The sequence below is a fragment of the Bombus bifarius genome, unplaced genomic scaffold (assembly GCF_011952205.1).
Source record: "Bombus bifarius isolate JDL3187 unplaced genomic scaffold, Bbif_JDL3187 scf7180000007979, whole genome shotgun sequence".
In the NCBI taxonomy this organism is placed as follows: domain Eukaryota; kingdom Metazoa; phylum Arthropoda; class Insecta; order Hymenoptera; family Apidae; genus Bombus; species Bombus bifarius.
In genome coordinates, this window is record NW_022884364.1 from 780,925 (window position 1) to 797,199 (window position 16,275).

Sequence of the window (16,275 nt, forward strand, 5' to 3'; positions counted from 1 at the left end):
GATTGTTTGCTTGATTTACTGCTGAACGTAGTGAAAATACATGCCTATCCTATCGACGACTTTTGTCTGTATCTGTCTATATACGTCTATATATATAATATATATGTATGTAATATATAATCTATATATATATATATATATAATATATATATATTAAACACGACTGTCGTCGACTAATGTATTGTTCTCTGTGTTACCAAAGATATGTTCGCGTACGAGCTCGATGTCTGCAGTGTCACTTATCTGTGCCTGTTTCTATACGTACATATACATATAAATATCGCTGTGTCGTAGTTCTCTCTCTCCCTCTATGCTCTTCGTTGTATTGTAGTATTTCCCGCCCCTTAACCGTATACTTACGTAGCCACCGTATATAGATAATATTAATTGTGCTGGGTCTTTCACTGGTAAGTTCATTATGGAACGATCTTTTCATCAATGTACTTATCGTATCGGTGTTAATTCTCTTCCCTTTTCAAGAGATTTTATTTGTTTGCCGAGTTTTATTCGAATTTCTTCTTGATCCAGAAATTCATTTGTTTAACGAATGTATCAGTTAAATGTATTTTTCAAATTAAACACACTTTAATCTTTTTACCAGTTTTACACGTATAGGAAATGTTAGTTAAATTACTTTTCGATTTAATGATTCGTCAATTAGAGGTACTACAATTAATTAGAAATATTAGTTAAACTTGCTTTTTCGTTCAATCTGGTTTGAACGTTATTTATTTCGAAAAAAGATACTCATTTATACATGATGCTAAATGCGTTTTCATTTAGTTTTAGAAATTTATCGCGTGGCACAGTAATGAACTGAGAATTTTTATTCATCTCCTTATATTGTTAATCAGACACTCAAGAGTTTTATGTTTATTATTGATTTTTTTCTTCATTTGCTTTTATAATGTTTAAAGATTATGTTAATATTGTCATTACTTTTATTAGAAAGAAATCTTAAAATATCGCACGTATAGAAAATTACAGGAAAATGTATTTCTAGTCATGACGTTCTTATAAGCGCGTCTGACTATAGACGGTCTGCTTCCCCTTGCATTGTTCCACGCTCTCTCCGCTACATTCTAGTAGTGTGGGTCAATAATATCTCTCTGTATCTTGCTTAGCTTCGTATACGTGCGTTATCGTTAACATTTTTGCAATAAATTTTACTAAGTATCCTTACGTTCTATTACCCTCTATTCTATTACCAAAAATCTTTTTTTATTTTTCTTCTATTAGAAAACGAAAAAGAAAAAAGGAAGGTAAACACTGATATTATGAATACATTTGAGGAAAGAATTCCGTAACAAGATTAGTGAAACGTCCTCGATATTAATCCAATTTCTCGTAGTATTATAATAACTTTATTGTCACTACGTGAAGCAAAAAAAGGGTGATTAAGTGTTTTGAAGAATTTTCGTAGAAAATGTTTTGCTAGAGAAAGTTTCTTAAAACTTATTTGGAGTCTGTTATACGATCGGAAAGACCTTAAAAATGTTCACACACGCTTACCATAGCTCTAATTACAATAACTCGTATATTTACACGAATGTGTTCGTTTATAATTAATTAGAAAATATTCTTATATATTTTTCATATTTCATGTAAAATATGGATCGCATTTCTCGATTTGAGACCTACATAGTTAAGAGTGTGAAATTCGATCTTCCCGATTAATTAACAGAACTTCTTTTCACTATCTCTTTTATATAACCCCGTAGAGTAAGACTAGAGAGGGAAAGAGAGAAGCGAGATGGTATCAATTGGTACGCTTCGATCTCTATATCCTCCTTTCTCACCTAGCTTGCCTGATCCCGCGATCCTCTCGCTTGAATATCCTTCGTATCGTATATATATGTATGATCAGATATATATATATATATATATATATATATATATATATATATGATATATGTATAGATTTCAACGAATATAACTCCGCATATGAAGTTTATATACATATATCTGTCTTTATATTAATATGTATGCACACTACTGTTTGTAAGTATTGGATATTTATTTATGATGATAGAATATCGCTCAGTTATTTAATGAAGGAAGAGAAGAATTACAATTACTATCCAATAGTATAATTTTCAGTAATAAAATTGAGAAACTCCTTATAGTCAAATTATTTAATTTTCTAATTATGAATTACATAAAGATTTCTTAGAAATATATATATATGTAGAAAGTACTGGAATTACTTCAGGCAGCGATATTTAAAATTGACACACACATTAATCAATTACGTATCTTGTTAGAAAACAATTATACTATTGCTAAATTATTTTATGGACGGCTTGAATCTATAGTCTGTCAATTCCATTAAAAGATTAACAAATACTGCTTTTAATCGTTAAGAAATTTCTAATTAATTTAGACTAAATTTGATAAAATTCAATGAAATTTTGTATTAGTATAAGGAGTGCGCTAAATTGTCCAGTGGCTTATGAACGGTAGTGTAATTTCTGTTTCGTATTCTCACTTTCTATTATATTTCTCAATCAATCCCAGCTTTATGATTCAATCCCAGTCCTCTACGTTTACGTATAATATATATTAACTGTATAGTTAACTATTACTCCTTCCGATAATCGTGTATTAGCGAGATTTAGTATTTTTTTATAGTATTTTTGTATCTTCTTTCTTATCCCAACCCTGGTCCCCCGTCACTGTAACTCTCTACATCCGTATTCTGTGTTTTTTCTCTGTGTGTAACGACTGTTTCTCCGTTTCTCCAATTTCAGGGAGGTTTTGGACGGAAGAAAAAGAAAAAAGAAGTAAGACGTTACGTCACGCTAAGTAATAACTGCACACACATACACCACACACCAACAAACACATGCACGTACACACCTATACAAGTATTCTCTTTTCGTTCCAACTTTCTATACACCTCATGATCATGGCTACGATTAGTGTACATACACACATATATTGTATATAAGGTGAAGTTGGAAATATTGTGCGAAAGATGATTCTTTGTACAAAATTAAGTCAAAAATGGGGACCAACATTTTTTTTGGACATTTAGATTTGGAGGAAAGCAATTTTGAAAACTCATGCATCTATACAGTTAACAATTATCGTTATTTCAATGGGAATTTGGAATAGGACAGTTTTTTGAAAAATATTTCACACGTGTTTCTTTTTATTAGAGATTTTCCACACTGAAGAAGCGAAAATTGCTCTGATCTTTAATATATAGATAACGTATTTGTGTCAATAGCTCGGCAACTATTGCAAATCACGACAATAAATGGACGAGCTTAATATTTTTAGAGGTTGAATTGGAACACGTAAGCAAATTAGAAAAGGTCCATTTGTTTAAATGTCATATTGAAGCCTATTTATCTCAATCGTATCGTTGATGAAATTTTCCTTTGCACTCTTCTGCATCTAATAACACGTAAAAGTCATGTAAAACCATACTATGAACGTATATATCTACGAATACGTAACAACGAGTTTCCAATATGAATTTCCTGAAAAAACTAAACTTCTGCCAAAAAAATGTTCTACATTTTGAATCTGTTATTGCACGTAGAATCATCTGCTGTCAGTTTGTACATAGCTTTGACCTCACCCTATATACACACGTGGCCCACAAAACGCATTCTATTTATACGTGAACGAACAATACGCCGTGACATTACACAATTTCTACTTTGCATTGGTCGAAACGACCATTCGATTGGCCACACACACACTTCTGTCACTCACTTGCCCGATGGTGCGCAACGTCCACCCACCGAGACACCTAATTTTCACCAGTGCCACGGTGTACATCGATTCCCTTGCGTTTGTTTCGTTGCCACGTGTCGATATATTCACCAGATTATTCCTGACAAGTCGTTGACTGGAGTTTTCTAATTAATAACACGGGATAGCTTTCCAGCTGTGTCTCATTTAGACTACAGTTCTCGCTTATTTCGTATCGACACTTGTATCGATTTAATCTCGTGTTTGAGAAGCGTCAGCTTTTTTTGGAAGTATCGTCCAGTTCATTTGTTTGGTCTCTCGTGCTGGTACGTAGTAATTTGTGTTGCGATGAAAGTGATTTTCATGAGCTTATGCATTCGTTGGAAATACAATAACATTGCACAGAATGTATATAATATACGAAAATATATAATACATATTTAGCAGGTAAAGGAAATCTCGGTTGAGATCCCATTTCTATGTCTGTGTGTATAAAAATCCACAGTCTAATGATTACATTGCGGATATGTTTATACAAATGTTTATATAAATTCATATTCTGTATGAATTTGCTCTCTAATAATGTTACGTATTGTTCCACCGTGTATTTCTTAATATTAAATAATTAAATAATTTCTATAAGTTTTAAACGGTACATATCAACGTTCTTACGTCTTTATGAGATATAATCCTTCTCGTTTACATCGAGAAAAATTCTTACTTAAAAAATTGACCATTTGTATCACTTGAAAATTTCTGTTCGTTTATCAATATACCTAGCAATTTCCAAAAATCATTCGAGACATCACTTTCACCGCAACGTCCTCACACGTACACGGCTTTTTTTCTTGTCAAATTGTGTCGATTTGTGAACCTATTATCGCTTGTTGCGTTGTTATGTAATTAAAGATCGTCGTTGCTACACAAATACCATTTATCAATTAGTCGAGAAAGATCTCTGTCGAGGCTACATCGTGGTCACAGAGGAACACGTATCACACTCATATGTGTATATACATGTATCATACATAAGTTGTATCACGCTGGACACACCATTTGTCAAAGAAACAACGCGCTTCTTGTGTACTGCTATGACATACGCTATTTCGCGAGTTGTGCTCGCAACGTCTTGCAACAAAAACGAAACGAGCCCTGCCTGTGCTTCGATTCTGTCACAGTCTGCTCAAAGATTGCTCGATCTTTAACATCGACGATATTTGAGTTTAAGAACGTTCGTTACGTGTTTTTAATAGAAAGAGAACGTCGAGAATAAAAGTTTCGTTCACTGGGTCAGGTAAATATGGAGATTTCCATGATATTTCAGCGAATACACCGGTCAAACGTGATCATAACGAGTTGTTCGCGTTCGTTTGGTGGCACGATTCTGTACACACGCATTTCGAACGGGCTTTTTGCTAAGAACTACGCATAATTATACACGGTACTTGACGTGACAAGTTGGACGAGTCGCGGTTATTAAGCGCTCGTAGGGAACTATTTGCGGAATGAAAAGTTGAAAGAAATGAAAAGGGATCGATATTGAGACAAAGATTAATTAAAAGATACTATTAAATTCTGTATAGTAACATCTTTTATGCTATCTAATTGCAAATAATATAGCAGTAAATATAATATTTTATTTTTATCGGAGATAAGCAAAACTCATAAAAATTTGATAACTAAAGGTTACAAACTTGCTAAACAATTTAAATAGAGAAACAACATTAAATTCGAAATTTCGCTTCTTCGTGTAAAAATCAATGTTCAACGATAAAGTACTCCGATGTACGATTAAAAACGAACTTCGTCGAAATTCGATAACACCAGATAAAAAGTAAATTTCAATTCTATTCTACATCTAAATGGAAAAGATAAAGGAAGTAAAAAAAAATTCACTGTAGTTCCAGTTATAGCGTGTATTTTCCGTAATGAAGCAAGCACGATACATCATTAAAGATAAATATATTCAGAAAAATCCGTCGCGGACACGACATTCGAAGAATGAAGAACGCGAACGCGAGAAGCTCGCAGAGTCCGACTTGTTTTTCTCGTCAAGTGCTACACGTCTGATTTAGAGCTCGCAGTCGCCTGGAAACGCTTCTATAGATCGTATGCCGTATATCCGCAATGCTTGGAGCTGACATTCTTTGTACGTAATCCTTTTTCTTTTTTATTCATTAAATTGCGCGCTTCGATAGTAGCAGCATAAGCGCGTGCAAGCGAATTCGCAGATGATCGCAGCGGCGTGGCCATTCTCCTGGAATCGTATTGATTTATCGTTGATACGTCGCAATACAGTCATCAGGCGAGACGATGCTCTCTCCTATCGAAGAACATTGATCGCGGCCGATTTTCATCCGCGGAATTTTTCCGACTCCTCCATACAGAGAAAGTCAAAATATCGCGTCTCCGATATGTTTGATTTTCGAGATGATTGAAACTTTTGGCGGAAAGCTTCGAAAGATAAATCTCGTGATCATTCATCGAACGAAATTCTTTCTCCCGATTTTTCTTTCCTCTATCCTCGGTTTTGTTCTTTGTTACAAAGATGAGTATTCGTTTAAGCGGTTCGAGAAGTTGATTAATTGTCGCGAAACTAGAATTGATACGAAAAACAGAAGATAACAATGGAATTGACATGGAAGTAAGCGAGTATGATTGAGATTTTAGAAACGTTTTCATTGAAGGTAGCGTCGTATTGTTTTCAGTATGCGCAGGTTTCAGAGGTCGTGAGAGATCGATTTTTAATCTATTAAGGGCCAACGTCGACGAAACGCTTCCTTTGGGATTTTTTTTTTTTTGGTAAATTTACATTATTAATTCCTGTTCTTTAACATTGTGGTGATGAAAAGGAATTCCAAGGATATCGTTGGTTATTTTATACCTACTTAGATTTACGTAGATTGTACAATTTCATAAAGTTCGACGAATCTTTACAGAACTACTTCAATTTATAGTGCCACGATAAATCAGTATTTCGCCGATTCATGGAAATTTTAACTTACAACGCTATAATAAATTATTGTTTCTTTAAATAATGAACATTTCCGTTGTGTATCTAATTTGTCCAATATATGTTTCTCTAAAGAATCTCTAATATCTTGATAAAACAATGTGTAAATTACTTGCACACGTTATTTTATCACGTGGTCCTTAATGGGTATTCTCAAAGCAACTTGCCATGTTTCCATTCAACTTCTCGAACAACAAAGCAAGAGGAAAGAAAACAGAGGGAAGAAGAAAGAAAGGAAAAAAGAAAAGAAGATCAATGAGGAACGTGTTTTGCTGCACCGTGTGTTCTGCTCTGGCCGTGAAGTTCAGCTTGAATATTCATCAACAGACACTTCTCGCTTGTGTAAATTAGATTTAGGTAGATCTTTATACATATATATTTAACGACCATAGTATATAGTTGGTTATTAGTAGTAGGTTCGTGTATGTGCATCTATAATAGCTTCAGAGGATACTATTATCTATTGGAATTTTTATAAAATGCTTTCCAGATAATCCAGCTAGATTAGGTCACGATCTAATTAATTTTCAATCGATTTTTACAAAAGCCGTGGCACAAAATTTTCAGCAGACCACTGACATCGAAAGAATTTTTATTCTTTGGCTTTGTATAAATGTTTCGTTTGATCGATACGTTTAAAGATTAAAATGTCTTCGCGGAACACCGTTCAGTATCAAAACATCGATACGTAGAAAAAGGATTACACTGGTGGTGAATATACATTTTTCACATTTCTTTCTTCGTGGTGCTAATTATTATCGCCAGCCGAAGGTTGCTGGTCACGCGCTGGTAGTTAACACTAAAACCCTAAACGCTGTCATTTTGATGTCTTCTTCTTCGTTATTTTAGTATCCTTATTCATAGAACTCTCTGATGATCTTTTATATATTTTTAAATATATAAAATTTTGAATACTCTACAGACAAAATTATCCAGTTGTAGATCTTTTTTTAAGCAATCAAAAATCGATCGTACGTGAATTTAAATTTCTACGAAGTATGGTAGAACATAAATTGAAGAGAATGTTCATGTTCTCTTAAAATCTCCATTTTATTTCATTCTGTCCATGTATCTTATTAACGCGATCGATAATTCTTCCATAGAGTAATTAAGAAGTATTTAGTAATGTTAAAAGAAAAAAAAAGAAAGAAAGAAAGAAAGGAAGAAGTATAAAACGAAGAAAATCGTACACGATCAAAGTGGCGTTCAACGAGTATCTGTGAAATTCCCGGGGTTCTAGTGTTAATGAAACGAGAAAAGAAAAGAACCAACGTTAAAGGCAGGTGGGCATACTTCGAATTTCTAATAATCGCTCGGCAGAAAATTCGCGGAGAGAGAGCGGAAACGAGCAGATCACGTGGACCTTACTCAGGTTCGTATGTTCACGACCCGCTTTTAGCACCAATTTCGTACTGTACACACGTATATGTATATAACATGTACATATAGCCGCCTTCTATACGACTAGTTGCCATAGCTGCTTTTCAGACTAGACGCGGAATAGATGTTCCCGATGCTTCCAAAGTAGGAGAGAGAAAAAAAAAAGGAAAGAAAGGAGAAGAAGAGGGGGGAGAAATGTGGGGCAGCGTCGCACTATCGGTAAAATACACGTAGTACGTGCAAAAACGAAAACCATCTCCGTAATATTCGTGGCGAGTACCATGAATATTTTATACTTTCGAACGTGCAGCATAACGAAACTTGCTACGTACTTCCTGATAATTATTTAATATTTTAAATTGAAAGGGATATTTTTTGTATAACTTGGAGTATCACAGAGCAAACTTGGTAAGCTGCGCGGTGGTTGTTTAATATTTCAGCCGGAAATTGGCACGTGTACGTTCGAGTAACATTATCGAACTTCGAGAAGCACGTGACGACTATTTAATTAATATTTAATAGCGGAGAATATTTAATACGTTGGAGACCGATGACACTGGATATAAACCGTTTAACACTTCGAGTTAACGACGGATAACGTCAACTTTATCGGGCAAATTGGAATTTTCAATCAAAATCATCTCCTTGCGACTAAGATTCTATTTAATGGATTAATTGGCTAATTTATGTTCTATATTGTATGAATTATTTTGTTTCGTAAGACCTCTTCGTAAAAACTGTTCGTATCTTACCTGTACGGCATAGAGATTTATATAAAACAATTAAGACAACGATTAGGACAGAAATTAAATAATCGTAACAGTTTTGAATTCTGTTGCTTCCCCTAAATTGTATTATCACGATTATAAAATCATAGCTACATTCTAATTATTTCATTTCTATGTAAAAACATTTTCTGATTCATATTGAACAGATTGTTCTATTCTAATACTCGAACGTATTAAAAATTGCCTCTGCCAATAATCAATGACGCTAATGCGGTAATGAAAGGTGCAACATGCGACGGATTTCACGGAGTTGGTTATATCCTCGGATCAGCATCTAAGAAACGGCGATAACTTTGATCCAGAAACGCCTGCCAAACGAAGCTCGGGACGTTCTTTTGCGATGCATAATAAGCTGTGGAACGATTAGGAACGCGTAGAGCTGATCTAGAAGCGGGTTATGAATAACACCGGTGCACACATAGCGGACAAGTATATATACAAAATGAATATTTCCAATAGATGAATAAATAATCACAAGACAATTCTATGTTTCTAATCTTTGCATAAATATACATAAACACTATATCAAGTTGTACATTTCGTACGGTTAAACTCTCTCTATATATATGTGTATATCTTGGAAATATTTATTTCATTAATCACCCTCGATGATATCTCGTTAATATCATTTTTTTCTTTTTTTTTTTTCAATACAAATCTATATCCTCGCGCAAATAATAATACGTAGCGGGGGTGTAATTATTTATTTTCTTTTACCTGTATATAATTTCTAGCACGTCTATACGAAAGAAAAGATTATGGCAATGATGATTCGATGCAAGACGACAAGCAAGACGGAGTCATATGAGAGAGACAGTGGTGTTTAGATGTGTTTCGTTCGCAGGTTCGGTATGACGACGAGGACGAGGACGAGGGTCCTCAGCCGGATCAGATGCTCGAGCAAGGAGCACCGATTCCGGTCCGACTGCACAACGAATTTCCACCCGAGTTGGCCTCCACACCTCTCGAGGATATCGATAGCTTCTATCATAACCAAAGGGTATCGATATTTTATTACGAAACCGGAAAAGATAGAATCGTATCAATTTTACGAACGAGAGATGTCCTTATCGGATATTATCTTCTATGTATTGCATGGAAGGTTTTAGTTATTTTGTAAGAACGTCCTGCACCATTTTCTAATAATTACGTGTTTCTTCTCTAATGTTAAAATTGAATGTTCCTTATGCGGAATATTGTTTGTTAAAATCATATTTAGAACAGGAAGAAATTTGCGTTTGACGAAGGAAATTTTTCATAAAATCAAGGATCTATTTTGCGATTTAATGTGCTGTTTAAAATATCTATAAAATTAATATTGAATCCTAATCTTGTATAACTCGCTAAAGTTAGTTATTAAGTAAGTAGTAAGTTATTAATTAAATTAAGTTGTTCAACAGAGGTTTTAATATCTCGTTTGAAAAATTAGAATTTTGCCAAGATACAAGAAAGGAAGTTCTTCCTGCTACTTGTATTCTTCTTCGTTCAATTTAGAATATTTATTCGTTATTTCGCAATAATCTGTACGATGTACCTCTATTTGAGAAACAAGAACGCGAAGAATCTCAAATATTTCAACGCATTTTAAAAATGAGAAACAAAAGCTAGATAAAAGAGGTTTTAACTAAAAACTCTTTTAGCAACTCTTTGCGTATGCTAATGAAAACAATTTTTATCGTTGTATGCATTGTGTAACGATCGCTAATGGGTCTATTACTTTTGCTATTTTCCTACTGTAATATCCTTTGTTTTGTTATCTTTCCGACCAGACCTTCGTCGTCATCAGCAAGGGAAAGGACATATTCAGGTTCTCAGCGACAGATGCGATGTGGATCCTCGACCCGTTCAACCCAATACGACGTGTGGCCATTTACATATTGGTTCACCCACTGTTCTCCCTCTTCATTATCACTACAATATTGGTTAACTGCATACTCATGATCATGCCCACTACGCCCACCATCGAGTCTACGGAGTGAGTATCGTTCGTTTTTCTCGCCCTCGATCTAGTGAAACAATGGCGAGAACATAATTTACATTTTGCCTACGTTCTCCTTTTTTGTCTTTTATTTTACGCGTGTAACGGCTGCAACGTGTGCACGAGTATCGGTCTTTGCGAAAGTCTCTACTTCGTCTTCTCTTTGCGAGCGAAGAAAATTATTGTTTATCGTATTCGACTTTGAAAGTCTCAAATTTTTCCATGTAAATTTCATAAATCGAGCGTTTCATATTTTTCTTTACGAATTTAAGGAATCTAAGGTTTTCAGCTTCCTCTTTGCAAACTTAAAAGGCTGTCAGTTTCGAAACTTTATCGTATGTTTCAGAAATTGAAAGTTTCAAACTTTACCTGGCAAGCTTCAAGAATCGGAAGTTTAAAATTTTTCTTTGTAATCTTTCAAGATTAAAGGCTGCCTATTCGTGGTGACTAATATGTACCTTTTTCTAGTAGCAAGAATTAAAAACTGATCTCTTCGTGGAAATTGAAATTCCTTTTGTTAACTATCGATTAACTGACCGGTTACCGAGCTCTACTATTTCGGAGTATTGCATCTTGAAGTTATGTTATTTATTAAAGAAGATCGACATTCGTGCGCTGATTTAAATATTCCAAGTCTTCGATTTTGTATGATTCTTGAGTGGATGGAAGCGAATCAGTAAAAGATGTAGGAACAGGAGTTCTGTATTTTATTTCAACAATCTTATTGTACCTTCGAATCTTTAAACACTATAACTGTTTGAATAATTTCACAATTATCTTCGAGATGAAACTCGTGTAAAGCGATTAAATGACGCAAGTGTCGGAAGTGTCGGAAATTACAATCAATTTTTTACTTACATTTTTGTTAACTTTATCGGACAATTATATATTTACGCTTGCTCTGCAGTGATTGTGAATCAATGTAGCTTAGCGTGCTTACGAGCCTAAGCCGGAGATGAGTCGATTTAGATCTCGTACAATTCTATTTTGCTCCTTCTCAATCATTTTTTTTTTTTTTTTTTACAACTCCTCATTCCTAAAATTTTTTCTTCTTTTCTCTCTTTTTTTTTGACTCGATAAATAAGATATTCGTTGAATCAAATTTTAACTACGAGTCATCGAAAGCTTAGGGCGAGTACACGTTGCTCAAAGTCTATCTAGATATTTCAAGCAATGTTCTACGTGTTATAGCTCTAAATATATGAGTAGACACTGTGATAAATATGTATAACCGTTGGTAAGTTTTGTTCTAGTCTCTCTAGAAGTAGCTTAGAGACGTGCGCGACCTGTGCGACCAATAAAACTACAATGCAATTAGACAGCGGATGTTTGTGCAAATATTAATTAACATATCTTCTATAAAATTGCTCCCAAATGTCAGTATATCGTGTCTTCTTAACAGAGACGCGTACTTTTTAAGAAAAATGTGACTCTGTAATGAAATTCTTTTATGATTAACAGAAAAATAATTCTTTTCGCAATAAATAAATGTAAATCTCTGTTTAAGTTTCGTTCGCGAAACTATAAATTTGTATAAATATCCGTGATCTAAGTACAAAAGGAAAAGAACAAAGTAGAAAAGAGGAAATAAAAGAAATAGAGAAACCGTATCGAACGAAACATCTGCCTTGTGTGAACGTTTCGTTGGTTGGATGGAAGAAAAAAATTGTTCGCTCGGGTCCTGCTCGACGATAGCTGACTTGTCTACGGCGATTTGTAATCGATTAGACGCCGATAGATAGCGATCGGATGCTATCGCTTAGTTTAGCAAAGACTCGTGTGTGTGTGAGCGCGCGCGCCAAAGAAAAAGAAAATCGCATTTAAAAGCTGAGTGGTGTGTTTGTTGTTTTCAGAGTGATATTTACGGGCATCTACACATTTGAGTCCGCCGTTAAGGTGATGGCGAGGGGTTTCATTCTGCAGCCTTTTACCTATCTTAGAGATGCATGGAATTGGCTCGACTTCGTAGTTATAGCTTTAGCGTGAGTAGTTAAAAACTTATTTTTTAACTAAAAAAAAAAACAAAAAAGAAAAAGAAAAAGAAAGGAAGGAAAAATGGAAAAACAAACGAAAAGAGACGAACGAGCAAACGAAAACCGAGAGGACCATACAGGCAGAGAAATGATGTAAAGAAAAACGAAGGAAAAGAGAGAATACCATAAAAAAAAACGGTAGAGTACAGCGTGTGACGAAAGAGAATATCACGAGACTTGTACAAATTTGAATTTACCTTAAGAAATTAATATTTTGCAAGTAATTGAAGCAACGATAATCGAAAAAAAGGAAAGTATTTTTATACTTGTGTAATAATTTAATTTTATCGATTTAAATATATTCCATCTTTTCAATCAGACAAAAAGGAATAAGAAGTAGAAAAAAGAGAAGAACGATAAAGAAGTACGAATATAGGATAACTCTACTTAGGCTTGACGAAAGCAGAATCTGTGACGTTAATGAAAAAGAGGATAAAACATTGAGCACAGATTGGCCGCGTTGTAATAATCGACGCGTCGATTCGAATCGAAGAAGAGAAAAGTCGTGAAATCGATATGTCGTCCGGTGGTAAGATCTGTTGGGTCTCGTGAAAGCGTGAGTTCTTCCCTTTCTTCAATCTCGATTGATTCTCGGAAAAGTTCACGGCGGAAGTTACGAGACAAATCTGATTTTCTTCACCGATGAAAAAATCCATTCTGAGCAATCTACGTTTAGAATCGAATTATTTAAAAAACCAAAAGAAACTTAACGATGTGGAGACAGCGAAGTGTAATTCACGCTTTTCCCCGTGAATCATTCACGAATCTACCTGACACTGTTAACGATGTCTCTTGCTAATTTCCATAAATGATTTAGTCATAGATTGTTCATTATTTCTCCGGTCTTCTATCGTCGTGTAATTATGAAAAATATTTTTAATGTTTTACTTTAATCGTTACATTGCAAATATTTTTCGTATTCTGAATATTTTCACGCCGACTATTAACGATATTTTATGTCGATCACCGAAGCTATGTCGTGAGAATAATAATAAAAATAATAAAAATATTGCTACGTAGAAATGTTTTATAGCAGGCTTTGTTTCGAACAGCCTGAGAGACACTTTGTGTTTTTTTCCTGTGTCCCTTAGTTCCACGGGTAGATTCGTATAACACGATGACGATGATCTTAGCCGTACCGCGTCGACAAGACCGATTTTGAATGAATCACGTCGTCGACGTCCGTACGACCAGAGTTGGTGCAGTGAAGCGTTTATCCACGAGAACGCTAATTAGTATACAAGATTAGAATGTGTTCAGGTTATTAAACGTAGATCTTATTTATCTATACAATACATATACGTATATAAAATACATAATATTTATTTGCTAGATACCTTGGCTAACGCTATCTGTTTGAAACAAAAATAAAAAAAAAGAAAGAAGAAACAGATTTGTGTAGCGAGACGAATCTTAACTCTTCAAACTCTCTTTTATCACACTTACACACACGTACTTCTATACAATATATTACATACAAAATATATACTATATGTATATACCTACATATACATGATATATACATATATTATACAATATTATGTATTAACACGTATTGTTACACAATTACATCGAATATACATATAATAGATAATGAATTAGTTTACTTAGATAGGGATTAGAGATTTTTTATTATTACATTATCATCATTATCATTATTATTATTATTATTATTATGTCTAGTTACCACAATCAGAGTATTTATTGATTAATTTATTTATTTATTTATTATCATCGTAATTGTTGATTAGAATAGCGTAATTATATCTATACTATATATATATATATATATAAACGTCGATTCGATCTAATCCATTTATTATTAATTGTCGTAGATTTAGTACATTATTATTATTATTATTATTATTATTATTATATATATGTGTGTGTGTGTATATATACATATATATACATCGTATTATATCACATATACATATATATTACGTAATTGTTGATAGATGGACAAATTACGTGTATCTTACAACATTAACGAGTATCCGTTTGCGACTCGGCATCACGAGAACGATATCACTCTCATGCTCCATTCACATTAATTAAACTAGAATTTAATCCTGTCATTATTACTACTACTACTACTACTACTACTACTACTATTACTACTACTATTACTACTACTACTACTACTACTATTATTATTATTATTATCATCATTATTATTATTATTATTACTACTATTACCATCACTGTAACAAGAGAACAAAAGAGAAAAGTAACGACAGTAAAAAAAGAGGAGGAGAAGAACGTGATTTGCAATTACATTCCCGTGATACCGTGGCATATCGAGCAACATCGAGTGCATGCAGTAATAGCTACCTGTAAAATATATATAAAATATATATTAACGTATATATTTTATATATATATATATCTTTATTTTTATTATTATTATTATTATTATTATTATACAAGCAGTTTTCAAAGCAGACGTTTTTTGGTAGGCAATAGAAAAATCTGGTAGCGAGTAATCGTTTGAGTATTATATTTAACTTTTTTACTTATTCTCTTCGATTCTTTCTCTCTCTGTCTCTCTCTCTCTCTCTTTCTCTCTCTCTCTCTCTATCTCTGTTTTTTTTCTATAAAATCGTTTTGTTTTTTTGTTTGTATCACTGTAATGTGTGTGATGTTCGGGTGTATTGCAGTTATGTGACGATGGGCATAGATCTAGGCAACCTTGCCGCTCTCAGGACATTTCGAGTCCTCCGAGCCTTGAAGACTGTCGCTATTGTACCAGGTATGCTTAGAGAAATAGATCAATTGGGTGTAGTCGCAGATTATTAGAGACTATTTCATTTTTATAGACACACTTTTGCCGCGGCTCGCTGTTTACACACACATTCTCTCGCATCATCACCGACAACGCCTATTCTCTGTTAATAATATCAAATCTCTCTATTTCAAACTCTATCCTTTATCAAAATGCTACCCTATACCTTCATATAATACCATTTCGTGTGCCACATTTTTTTGCTCGCCAGCCCCCTCCATCTTTTACTCGACTATCGGTTCAGTGATCATTTTTACCAAATTGAACGTTCGTCTAAGGATCGAACTTTTCCAATGTTGATCACTGAAAACAAAAAAAAAAAAAAATAAAGTCCCTTATGATTTTTTACCAGCCACCTATCTCGTCCTTCGTCCCTCTTCTCCCTCCATCGATGTTTCTCCTTTTAATAAAATAGAGAAAAAAAAGAAGCTCCTTCCATCTGTTTTTTTCAGTCAGTTCATCATCTCTCTTTTTCTCTCTTTCCACACGCTGAAACGAAAAGCGGTGTATTCTTTATTAAGATAAAAAAAAAAAAAAAAGAAAAAGAGAAAAGAAAAAGAACACATACGTAAGAAAGTTTACGTCCACGCCCG

The 16,275-nt window shown here is 33.9% G+C and overlaps 1 protein-coding gene across 35 annotated transcripts in view; it reads left to right on the forward strand.

Annotated features, from left to right (window-relative positions):
- LOC117204707 (sodium channel protein para) overlaps positions 1-16,275 on the forward strand; it is a 69,694-nt gene that overhangs the window by 18,894 nt on the left and 34,525 nt on the right. For 23 of the 35 annotated variants that reach the window (XM_033442380.1, XM_033442372.1, XM_033442374.1 and 20 more), the window contains 5 exons: positions 2,751-2,783; positions 9,731-9,886; positions 10,656-10,861; positions 12,718-12,846; positions 15,558-15,649. In XM_033442380.1, coding sequence (XP_033298271.1) covers positions 2,751-2,783; positions 9,731-9,886; positions 10,656-10,861; positions 12,718-12,846; positions 15,558-15,649 — 616 coding nt within the window. The remainder of the gene's footprint in view (positions 1-2,750; positions 2,784-9,730; positions 9,887-10,655; positions 10,862-12,717; positions 12,847-15,557; positions 15,650-16,275) is intronic. The other 12 variants (XM_033442383.1, XM_033442375.1, XM_033442382.1 and 9 more) reach the window with 2 other exon arrangements.